The sequence below is a fragment of the Mchenga conophoros genome, unplaced genomic scaffold, assembly GCF_057382185.1.
Source record: "Mchenga conophoros isolate Kocher_MC1m ecotype Shallow Benthic unplaced genomic scaffold, M_conophoros_male_GT1.1 unmapped_scaffold_5, whole genome shotgun sequence".
In the NCBI taxonomy this organism is placed as follows: Eukaryota; Metazoa; Chordata; class Actinopteri; order Cichliformes; family Cichlidae; genus Mchenga; species Mchenga conophoros.
In genome coordinates this window covers 189,301-201,561 of record NW_028182332.1, presented here as the reverse complement: position 1 = coordinate 201,561, position 12,261 = coordinate 189,301, and the positions used below count along the sequence as shown (strand labels likewise).

Genomic DNA, 12,261 nt, shown 5'->3' with positions numbered 1-12,261 from the left:
GGACTCTTGATCGCAATGCTGGAACTTGGAGAGACCCTCACATGCACATCTCGAACGATCCCTTTGGAATCAGGATTCACGCTAATGACTTTTGCGAGTCTGAACTGCCCTCTAAGGGCATTTTGGTCGCAGAGCCAAACTATGTCTCCAACAGCACCTCCCACTTTTCTTGGTCTCTGGTCTTTGATCTCATGAACTTTTTGGCAACCCTCCAGACCCACGCCACGGTCCCAATCAGCCTTCTCAGGTTGCTGAATCGCCTTTCGTCGATTAGCTGTTGGGTTGCTACTCCTCGTGGTCTTCTCGACTCTACGTGTACTGAGTCCTGAGCCGCCTTGATGTGCATTCTGGTAAGGACCGCAACAAAAGTCTTTTTCTGTAGCTTTGTGACCGTTTCTCGAGCTTGGGCAGCGACTTCTCCGGCGGATTTCTTCAGCCACTCATCTTCAGGAAGTTGGAGAAACTTTGGACCCGACTGCCACTCGGAGTCCTCGGTTAGGGCATTCGGACTGGCCCCTCTGGTGAGGATGTCTGCAATGTTTGCTGACCCAGGAATCCACCACCAATCCTGGGCATCAGTGCTACTCTGGATTTCACCAACGCGGTTTGCGAAGAAGGTCTGGAAACCGTAGCTCTCACGCTGGATTGCACCCAAGACGGTCTGGCTGTCAACGAGGTGGTACCATTTTTTGACCTGGATTCTGCAGTGTCTCTGGAAGTAGGTCTTCAGACGGGCAGCAAAGACTGCGCCACACATCTCTGCTTTAACAGGATCGCCTTTGTGATTGAGAGGCGTCAGTTTGGCTTTGGACTCTACTAGTCTCACAATGACACTATGGCTGCAGCTCCAGCGAAGGTACATCACTGCACCATATGCATGTGCATATGCATCAGAGAACGTGATGGCACTGGGCTCTGCACAAGGATCTGGTGGAGTCAGGGCTCTAGTGAAATGCAGTTTCTTCAGGTCAGCATACTCTTCCAGAAGCTTTATAGCGTCTTCTCGGAGACCTTCAGACAAGGCTGCGTCCCATGTGTCTTCGAGGCAGTGCTTTACTTTTGCTTCTTGGAAAGCTCTCCTTACCAGGATGGCACCCTTTTGTTTGACGGGAGTCACTAGACCGAGTGGGTCGTATAGGCCGGAGACTTGGCTTAGCAGTTCTCGCCTGGTGAGTGGATCAGGTGTTTGCTCTCTGACTTCTTCTCTGAGCAGGTCTTGACCAAGGCGCATTTTCCTCCTTTTCTTTGAGAAGTTCACTGCGACCATGACATGAAGCTTGTCATCATTGATGGTGTAGCCAAGGCCAAGGGCTTTGTTGTCATCTTCCGTCAGCTGGTTTGGCAGGATCATAGTCTTTGGCTCTGATCGAGGCAACTCTGTCTTTGACTCCTCCCTCCCACTTTGACTGGAGTAGACCCAAGGCTTCATGTAGAATCCTCCAGCTCTCAGGATGTGCTCGATGTTGGCTGTTAGGCGTCTCAAATGGTCGAGGTCATTGTGTGATGTCAGGATGTCATCGACATAAGCATCTTCTTCCAGCACACGTTTCTCCTCTGTGAAGTGACTGAATGAAGGTAGGTTTGCAGTTTCTCTCATGGCGACTTGGGCTATGCAACCAGCAGGTTTGTCTCCAATGTTGACTCTTGTTATGGCATAGTCTTCTATGTCTGCATCTTCTGTGTCACGCCACAAGAATCTGTGCAAGTGGACTTCTCGATCTTCCAGCCAGACGGAGTTGTACATCTTGCGGATGTCACCAAGGGCGGTGTAGACACCAGCTCGGAACCTCAGCAGGACAGCTCTTATCGGGTTCAGGACATCAGGACCTTTGATGAGGATGTCATTCAGGCTGAGGCCTCTGTACTTCTGGCTGCTGTTCCACACCAACCTCACTGGGGTAGAGACAGAGTGTGGATTTGGCGCGATGAGGTGGCTTATATACCATACTGGCCCAGTCCAACTCTGCAGGACTTCTTTGGACAGCTTCACTGCAGCTCTGCGGTTTACCATCTCATGAACTTGTGCAGCATAGGCCTTCTTCCATTCAGGTTCTTTAGATAGCTTCATCTCGGTTCTGATGAATGTTGCTTCTACTGCTTTCCTGTTATTTGGCAAGGTTGCTGGATCTTCTACCCATGGGTATTTAGCATGCCAATGCGGTTCACTGTTGTGGGCATCTCCAGTTGAGTAAGTCAGGCCATTCCTCATGATCGCCATCTCCCTCTCTTCTGCAAGCGTCATTTCTTTACCCCCTGGCTGGCAGCTCCCACAACGACACCCTCCACATCTCGGCTGGCAAGCGGCTCCGATGCTTTCCCACCTCCACCACTTCAGAAAGTCTCTGCTGCTGGTAGCTGTGGTGGATAGAGTCTCAGGGTGATCAGGGTGCTGACAGGAAGCTAGGTCTTTAGTGAACTCTTGGTACTTGAATGCAGCAGCTCTCATTGATCTTGCGAAGTGAGTTTTGGAGGTGTGGGCCATCAAAGTGACTTCCTCAAAGAGGTCTGGATGTGCGCCCCCAATTGTCTTGCCAAGTGGACCGTCCCAGAGAACCAGGTCACCGATGGAACGGATCTTTTGGGGCACCAGCTGGCCTTCTTTATGGCTGATTAGAAGCTGGATCTCTCTGGGTCTGATGAGGTCTTGGAGAGGGATGTCAGGGAAGATCTTTTGTAGCTTCTGAGGTGGAACATGTCTTTCCACTTCAGCAATCTTGTCAAGACCATAGCAGACTAACTGGTGAGGCTTTAAAGTTCCTTTTGAGGTGTTGACACGGATCTTGAGAAGGTAGCGCTTGGTTGCCACAGACACCTTCATACCTCCGATACCCTGGATGACAAGCATGACGTCTTCACTGCGAAGGTTGAGCTTACTTGCGGCTTTATGGGTTATGTAGTTTGTGTCAGATGCTAGATCAATTAGTGTCCCAATTCTCTGCCCATCATTGGCGATGACGTCAAGGAGCATCAGGATCACAGGGTACTCTTTTAGACCAGTCTCCTCCAGTAGACCTCTCTCTGCTGCCATGGAGTTGAAGGCTCGTGATGAGACGTTGCAGAAAGCTCTCCGACACTCCTGCGCTAGCTCTGGCGATAGTTTAGAGATGAACTCTTCTTGAACCTCTGTATACCTCCTCCCCTCAGCTCTCGCCGGACCAGACTTGGGCCTTTGTGATAAGGGTCGTGGCAAGGGACAAAGAAGGTAATGATGCTGGTCTTTGCACTCTGGTTTTCCACACAGGTAAGTAGTCTTTCTGCAGGGTTCATCGTGGATCTCGAGGCATCTCTTGCAGGCTCCAAGTTGCTGCACTGCATCCTCTTTCTCCTGTAACTTTGCATTGGTTCTGAACCGCCTGCAGATGTAGAGCTTTCTCTTGTGCTTTGGGTCCCCACAGATGATGCAGCCTGCTGGATCAGTACTAGATTTAACTGACTTGGTACGGGCGTACTTCACTGGGAACTTTATTCTCTCCTTGGCAGGGTCGATGTCTCTCAGCTGGTCTAACTGCTCGTAGATGGACTCTTGAGATTGGAGGTATGCGAGCAGCTTGTCAAACCGGTTCTGATGAGTCACAGCATTCTTTGGATCAGCAGCGTGGGTAAGCCAGTCTTTCTTTAGGGACTCAGGCAGCTTGCTTTCAATAGACTTTATTACTAAGAGGTTCTTTATGGCATTTGCTTCATCCAGCTCACTCAAATCATAGAGGGCCTTTTCAACTGCGTGGATAAGCTCTATAATTCTTCTAGGCTGGTTGCTACGGACAGGAGGGATAGCTTGAAGCTCCTCAATGATTTCAATGGCGATGGTGGCTTGATTTCCATAGCGGTTCTCGAGGACTCTGAAGATCTCATCGGCTGAGGTGTATGTGGACAGGCGCAGATCTTTGGCCACTTTATCATCGAGGCTATCAAGAAGTTGGAATTTCTTTACTTCCACGGACCCGGTTGGTTCACCTTGCTTTTGCAGAGCCTCCCATTCCTTCCGCCATCTGTAGAACTCACGCTGGCTGCCGGTGAACTTTGGTAAAGCTGTGGCTTTCAATTTTATGGCTGCGACCGAGGCTGCGTTGCGGACTGTGACAAATGCTTGGTCGGCATTTCTTTTAATTCTCTCTGCTTTGATAACGGCGGCCTTCCCTGACACCAGCTTTGGAAGGCAGGTTTCGAGCTCCATCAGTCGACGATCACAATCTCGCCTCTCAGCAGGTGGCGCCCAGCGGTTCCATGTCTGGTGTGCCTGCTTAGCTTTCTTCACCAGTTCTTCTAGATGGTGGAGCATAAAATCATATGCCTCCAGCGGTGTATCAGGCTGAGTGGATGTGACGTTCTCACACGCCATTTCTGCTGATTTCAGAGCAAGGGTCAGTTCTTTTTCACCATATGATGTCCACAGTGTCTCTCTGATCAGGTGCTTCACCTCCTTCAACTTCTGCTCACATTCTTTCTCCGTTTTTTCGACGTCTGCTCTCTGTTGGCCCATCAGCTCCGGTGTGCCCTCTGCTTCACACTGCGTGATGTAGGCGGCTTCAAGCTCCTCGTTCGCGTCAATCACTTTGGAGCCCTCTGCTGTGAGTCTCTTGAAGGAATCCTGCAGCTCCTCTACAGACATATCCATGTGGGTCCTTATTATATGGTTGGTGAGTCTGGAAAACAGTCTCTTTGCAGTGGTTCGCTCCATTTTCAGCTCTTCGAGTGACTTGGACTCAGCCATGCTGTTTTCTCGGTTGTTGATTGGACTGGCAAACGGCGTGCGATTTCCTCCAGGCCCCCAGGTGGAGTCTTCTCCGTCTTTGTGGTGAGCTTTTGTGGAGTCTTCACTGGTCAAGGCCGGTTTCTCTACTGGCCAGGCCGGTTTTTTACTGTCAAGTGTTCCTCTGACTGTGAGGTGTCCACACTTGAAAAAGACCAGACTTTGAATTTCACTCAACTTTATTTAGACCAACTAGTTTGATAGCTGGTAGGTAGCAGCAGGTAAAAAACCTTTCAACACAAAAATAAAGAACATTTCATTAACCATTCAGATAAATTACACAGAAGACAGATGAAATAACAAAATACACTTCAGTAAAGCCATTTACCATGTGGTTAACTGTGTTAATTTAACTGTGGTTCTTAAATAAATATACACAATGTGTCTTCTTTGCATTTAACACTTTTTTATAAACAATTGTATTTTAAAGTATACATTTTAGCGTTCACAAACATTTTAATAGACTTTAACTAAGGATTTTCTTTACAAAGAATTATTTTCTTTAAATCAAAACCAAACATTTATTCACTAGTTTTACGATCCACCCAAGGATTTGGGGTAACTATTTTTAATATTAATTAACATAAATATGTGGGAACACTAACTGCACAAACAATTTATTCAAACTTAAACATTCATTTTTGTCAATATAATTAAACTTAAATGCAGCAACTATTTCCCTAAGCGTAAAACATTTGCACAACTGAGCTTCCATAGTCCCAGATACATCTGCAAAAGCAAAATGTGAACTCAAGAGCTTACCGATAGCCTGTCTTGTTCAAAGTCTTCCTCACAGTGGAAAAGTGCTTTGTTTGCCGTCCTCTCAGTATGTTGCACCCGGGTCAAATGACTGCTGCATGCATTTAAAGGTTTACTCGGCACGCCCACCCTTGATTGCTCTAATGTGGCTCACCTGGCAGGGCGGCGCACACCAGGCCGTGCTTAGTTGTTGATTGCACCCAAGGTCTAATCAGCGGCCATGGGTAAGCAGCAGCACCGAACAGGTAGAGGGCAGGAGGAGGAAAAGAGGAATAACAGCCACACCTACTAGGTCAGCGCGACAATAATAGACTGGTTAAAGCAGAGATCTCACCTGTTGGTTTTTCTGATCATCACTTAGTGACTGCAGATATTTCCTTATTGATGCATTCTAACATCGGTTCGCACTGGCGCTTTAACGTGCTGCTGATTCATGACAAAGAGTTCTGTCGAGCTTTTTCTGACTTCTGGTGCCACTGGAAACTAAGGAAGATGGACTTTTGCAATTTGGCTCAATGGTGGGAGGTGGGGAAACACAGATTAAGCTTTTTTGTCACCAGTACACATCACATGCAACGGCCACTGTTAAAGACTGCTTTGAGGACTTAGAACGAGAGCTCAAGAGGCTAGAGACTGAGATTATAAGTGGGACGGATTAAAGCATGTTCAGTCCCTTCGGAGGCAAGTGTTCATGTTTTTAGACACAGACACTGGATGTCTCCTTCCGTGTCAAACATGAATGGTAAATGGACTGGTTCTTATATAGAGCTTTTCTACTCTGTCCGAGCACTCAAAGTGCTTTATATAGCTAATTCATTCCCAATCACACCCATTCACACAAGCACTTCTAAGCTTAAGTGCTAAGTATCTAACATTCACACTCCGATGGATGCATCGGAGAGCAACGTGGGTTAGTATCTTGCCCAAGGATATTTGGCATGCAGACTGGAGCAGCCTGGGATCAAACTACCGACCTTCTGGTTAGTGGCTGATCCGCTCTGCCACCTGAGCTACAGCCACCCCGTGAAGAAGGGCTCTACACGGTGTATGCTAGTTCTGGGAACATGAAATGTTTTGAGTGTGGAGATGTGGGTCATAAGAAAATAATGTGTCCTCACAGACAGCTTGCAGCGGGACCTGCTGTGGATGATAGTGGGGAGGGGGTTAGCGGGCAGCAGGCGCTAAACGTGGCTGCCCCTCCGGTGCGAGGCGAGGCTGTCGTTGCCCTGGCTGAGGCTGTGTCTATGGTGCGGGGCGAAGCAGTCGTTGCCCTGGCTGAGGCTGTGTCTATGGTGCGGGGCGAAACAGTCGTTGCCCTGGCTGAGGCTGTGTCTATGGTGCGGGGCGAGGCCGCCGTTGCCCTGGCTGAGGCTGTGTCTATGGTGCGGGGCGAGGCCGCCGTTGCCCTGGCTGAGGCAGTGTCTATGGTGCGGGGCGAGGCCGCCGTTGCCCTGGCTGAGGCTGTGTCTATGGTGCGGGGCGAGGCCGCCGTTGCCCTGGCTGAGGCTGTGTCTATGGTGCGGGGCGAGGCCGGCGTTGCCCTGGCTGAGGCAGTGTCTATGGTGCGGGGCGAAGCAGACGTTGCCCTGGCTGAGGCTGTGTCTATGGTGCGGGGCGAGGCCGGCGTTGCCCTGGCTGAGGCTGTGTCTATGGTGCGGGGCGAGGCCGCCGTTGCCCTGGCTGAGGCTGTGTCTATGGTGCGGGGCGAGGCCGCCGTTGCCCTGGCTGAGGCTGTGTCTATGGTGCGGGGCGAAGCAGACGTTGCCCTGGCTGAGGCTGTGTCTATGGTGCGGGGCGAGGCCGGCGTTGCCCTGGCTGAGGCAGTGTCTATGGTGAGGGGCGAGGCCGGCGTTGCCCTGGCTGAGGCAGTGTCTATGGTGCGGGGCGAGGCCGCCGTTGCCCTGGCTGAGGCAGTGTCTATGGTGCGGGGCGAGGCCGCCGTTGCCCTGGCTGAGGCAGTGTCTATGGTGCGGGGCGAGGCCGCCGTTGCCCTGGCTGAGGCAGTGTCTATGGTGCGGGGCGAGGCCGCCGTTGCCCTGGCTGAGGCAGTGTCTATGGTGCGGGGCGAGGCCGCCGTTGCCCTGGCTGAGGCTGTGTCTATGGTGCGGGGCGAAGCAGTCGTTGCCCTGGCTGAGGCTGTGTCTATGGTGCGGGGCGAGGCCGCCGTTGCTCTGGCTGAGGCTGTGTCTATGGTGCGGGGCGAGGCCGCCGTTGCCCTGGCTGAGGCTGTGTCTATAGTGCGGGGCGAAGCAGTCGTTGCCCTGGCTGAGGCTGTGCCTCCGGCGCGTGGTGAAACTGCCCTATCTAAAGAGGACGCTGCGCCCTCGGTGTGAGGTGAGGTCGGCGTTTCTCCCGCGGACGCTACGGCATTGGTGTGGAGTGAGGTGAGTGATTGCATGACTACAACCAAGCCGACAGAGAGGGTGGAGGCTGGACCTGCGGTCAGTACGGCGCAGACTGGGGATGAAATGGGGGAGCTCTGAGTTGGGTGTAGAGTGTGTTGTTGCCTCGGGGGACGGAGAGGTGGAGGAGCAGCAGCGCAGGACGCCTGCTGGTGGTTATGGTTACGACATGAATGACATGGAGTGTGATTCTGACTCTGATAATGTTTCTGTGGCAGACAGTGTCTCTCAAAATGCAGATTTGTATTCTTTGGAGGTAATCGTTGCTTTTCTGGACGACACCTTTGGTAGGAAGGTGAATGTTAGGGAATATTTCCCTGATGTTGAGAAATTCGTTTCGTCAGCTATGACTCTTCAGAAGGTTGTAGGTAAATGGTCTGTATTTATATAGCGCTTTTCTAGTCCCTAAGGACCCCAAAGCGCTTTACACAACCAGTCATCCACCCATTCACGCACACATTGGTGATGGCAGCTACATTGTAGCCACAGCCACCCTGGGGCGCACTGACAGAGGCGAGGCTGCCGAACACTGGCGCCACCGGGCCCTCTGACCACCACCAGTAGGAAACGGGTGAAGTGTCTTGCCCAAGGACACAACGACCGAGACTGTCCGAGCCGGGGCTCGAACCGGCAACCTTCCGATTACAAGGCGAACTCCCAACTCTTGAGCCACGATCGCCTAGATTTCACCAGAAGGCCAAAAAACAAAAACAAAAAACGAATCCAAAACCAAAAGAAACGAAGCACACCAGAACACAGGAAAAAACAGAGTCCAAAACAGAAGAGTTCAGGGGGCCGACCGTGCGGATGGCAACAGCGGCGACGTGGACACAGTTCGGGAGGCCGGCCGTGCGGAAGGCAACGGCGGCCACTCAGGCGACGGTGATCCGGAGGCCGGCCGCGCGGAAGGCAGCGGCGGCGACGAGGGAGACGACGGAGCAGTTCCGAGGGCCGACCGTGCGGACGGCAACAGCGGCGACTCAGGCGATGGCGATCCGGACCAGGCGAAGCACAGGCTGAAGCTGGACCAGGCGAAGCACAGGCGGAGGCTGGGCCAGGCGAGGCTGAAGACACGGAGGCTGGGCCAGGCGAGGATTGGACTTACTGGATGGTAAAGAGCGTTATCATCTGGAGAAACATGTTACTGGTCTGAGGGAACAGTTGAAGCGTCTGAATCGGTAGAGACACTGGAGTTTTTTACGCTGAAACGTTATGATCATTTCATCTCTGCTGGGTTTTTCTGTTTGCTTTCTTGATGGCTTCCTCTTATGTGCCGGGATTGAGGGTGGCCTCCTTGAATGTGAATGGGTGCAGGGATGCCAATAAAAGAGCCTTATTAGCTGAGGTGATCAAACAGAAGAGATTAGATATAGTCTTTCTCCAAGAAACACATACTGACAGTTTGAATGAGATAGACTGGGATCTGTGGTGGGGAGGGCGGAAGTTTCTTAGCCATGGGACAAGTTTTAGCGCAGGAGTTGCTATTTTGTTTTCTCCTTCTCTAAATGCGAATGTTATTTTCAGCATAGAGATGGTGGCGGGCAGAGTCCTTTTGGTGACGGCTGACATTGGAGGTTTTATTTTTACTTTTGTTAATGTCTATGCACCAACCTCAGGGGCGGAGCGTGGGATTTTGTTTAAAACATTGGAAGAAAAATTAAGTGGTGCTGCTCAAGGGGACTGTGTTGTGTTGGGTGGGGACTGGAACTGTTGTCTTGACTTTACTTTGGATAGGACTGGGGCGGAGCCGCATCTTCAGTCATCTTCTGCTTTAACAGATGTCCTACGGACAATTAACTTGGTTGATGCGTGGCGGGTGAAGCATCCCTCATCCAGGCAGTATACCTGGGTGAAAGTGACTGATGGCAGGGTTAGTGCAGCGAGAGTAGACAGGTTTAATGTGTCTGTTTCATTTACTGCTCGAATTATTAACTGTCAGTGTTTTCCTGTTGTTTTTACTGATCATCACTTGGTTTTACTGGAGCTGTTTCTATCTCCCACCAGCAAATCCAAATCTTTTTGGTGGTTTAATATAAAATTATTACATGATCGGATATTCTGTGTAGGAAAGGCCCAAATTCGTGTGTTCTGTCAGCAATATAGTTTTCTTTTGACGGCCAATATCATGAGAACTGTGCAGGACCTTGAAAAGGAGATAACACGTGTGGAGACTGTCTCTGGTTCACAGTTAGGTCAGCAGGATAATGCCTGTCTTCATTCTAAAAGGCAAGAGCTTAACCATTTTTTACATGAGGGCTAAAGGAGCTTTGGTTCGAGCACGTTTCACCAGGCTCCAGGACATGGACGCTCCAACCATGTTTTTCTTTAATTTGGGGAAGTCTGTGGTTCACAGGAAGCAGATGGTGTGTCTTCAGCTTTCGGATGGAAGAGTGACCACGGATCCGGCTGAGATGAGACGGCATGCAGTGGCCTTTTACACGGACTTGTTTAGTGCGGATGGCTGTGATGTGGACTCTGCTTCGGACCTTCTGCAGGGGCTTCCTCAGCTGAGCCCAGGGGATCGGGATGTTTTGAACAGGGATATGACCTTGGATGAGCTGTCTGCGGCGGTGTCTCAGAAGGCTTCAGGCAAAGCTCCAGGAATAGATGGTTTACCATCAGATATTTTTAAGCACTTCTGGAGTCTTCTGGGTTGGGACCTGCTGGACGTGTTTAAGGAGTGTTTTGTAGGAGGGATACTTCCAGCTTCCTGCAGGCGTGCAGTTATCTCTCTCATACCAAAGAAGGGAGATTTAACCCTTCTTAAAAACTGGAGACCAGTGGCCCTTTTATGTGCAGACTACAAGATTCTCTCCAAGGTTTTATCGAACAGACTGAAAATGGTCATTGACCTGCTGATTGGTGTGGATCAATCTTACTGTATTCCGGATCAGTCTGTGATTGATAACTTGTTTTTGATGAGAGATGTGTTTGATATTTGTAAAGTGTACAATGCTAAAGTCGGCATCGTTTCTCTTGATCAGGAGAAGGCTTTCGACCGTGTGGACCATGATTTTCTTTTTTCCACCTTGAAGACCTTTGGTGTTGGGCGGGGGTTTCTGACTTGGGTGAAGCTGTTGTATAGCGATGCTTGCTGTGTTGTGAAGGTGGGAGGGTTGAGTTGTCCTGTGCCGGTTCGGAGAGGGATTAGAGAAGGTTGCCCTATCTCTGGACAGCTTTATAGCATTGTTGTGTTCATCAGTACACAACTGAAACCGGTTTAGAGAGTTTGTTTAGCCGTGGAGGGAAACAACTGAAAATATGAAATAAACACACATGTGAGCTGAGACTCTCATTTCATCATTTGTTGATTCACTCCAAGAGCAAGTAACGTAATAATGGGTCAAGAGATCAGTTTGACATCAATCTTTCGTGATTCACCGCCATATTTACATTATTTGTACAGTACGAATGATTTGCTTTGGTACCTGCTCAAACTTAAGCTCTCCTCTGTCTGCCTGGCTGCGCTTCTCCTACAGCAAACTCGCAGGCAGCAGCTCCTCCCCCCTCGCTCACATGCTGCGCTCAGTCGCCGAGTGCCTGAGCTCGGATCGTACCAAAATTAGGGGGAATTTACGACTGCGCGCTATGTGCTTCAAATATTGTGTGTAGTTTTTGTTTTATACAGTTGTCAGTCAGGCATCTAACTATGAAACAAATGACACTCCAAAAGACCCTGGGCTTCTGCAAAGATGACCCGGGCTTAAGCCAGTAAGCTGCTCCACTGTCAGCACGTCAGTGGATGCACGAGGTGATGGTGCAGGCAGCTGAATGAAACCGTTTGCTGTCATCGTCTCCTTTGGCAGACTTCATCTCTCACTCGTTCTCCGTGACCGAGCTTCGGTTCCTGTTCCAGCACGTTCTTCCAGATCTGAGTGGCCGGACATTGGTGGATGTAGGATCCAGACTGGGGGCCGTGCTGTATGGGGTCAGAGGTCAACACACACACACACACACACACACACACACACACTTGCTGTCGTGTTTTTGTCACTGTAGAGGACATTAGAACGACTGTCCTTCTTCCTAATAAGTGGAGCTGTACAGACTTGCAGGAGGATTTTCCAGGAACACGAGCAGACGCTCAGGCGTTTGGTCTGAATGCACTTTTGTGACAAACTTTTAAAAAAGTAAATCATTCAGTTTAATTTAACAAATGTTGTTGCTTGGAAGTCTTTCTTTTTCACCTGTGTGTGTGTGTGTATTCAGGGGTACGTGTACAGCTCAGCGTCCCGGCTGCTCGGCCTGGAGATCAGCGAGGGTTTCGTCAGGCTGCAGGACTCCATGCTGCACAAATACAAGCTGACTGACAGAGTTCAGGTTTGTGTGTTCGGGTTGTGATGGTCGCCT

General features: G+C 50.4%; 1 protein-coding gene across 1 annotated transcript in view; it reads left to right on the top strand.

Moving 5' to 3' along the window:
* Positions 1-12,261, top strand: part of LOC146546192 (uncharacterized) — a 31,777-nt gene that overhangs the window by 6,356 nt on the left and 13,160 nt on the right. The window contains exons 4-5 of the mRNA XM_085266640.1: positions 11,718-11,839; positions 12,121-12,231. Of these exons, the coding sequence (XP_085122766.1) occupies positions 11,718-11,839; positions 12,121-12,231 (233 nt within the window). The remainder of the gene's footprint in view (positions 1-11,717; positions 11,840-12,120; positions 12,232-12,261) is intronic.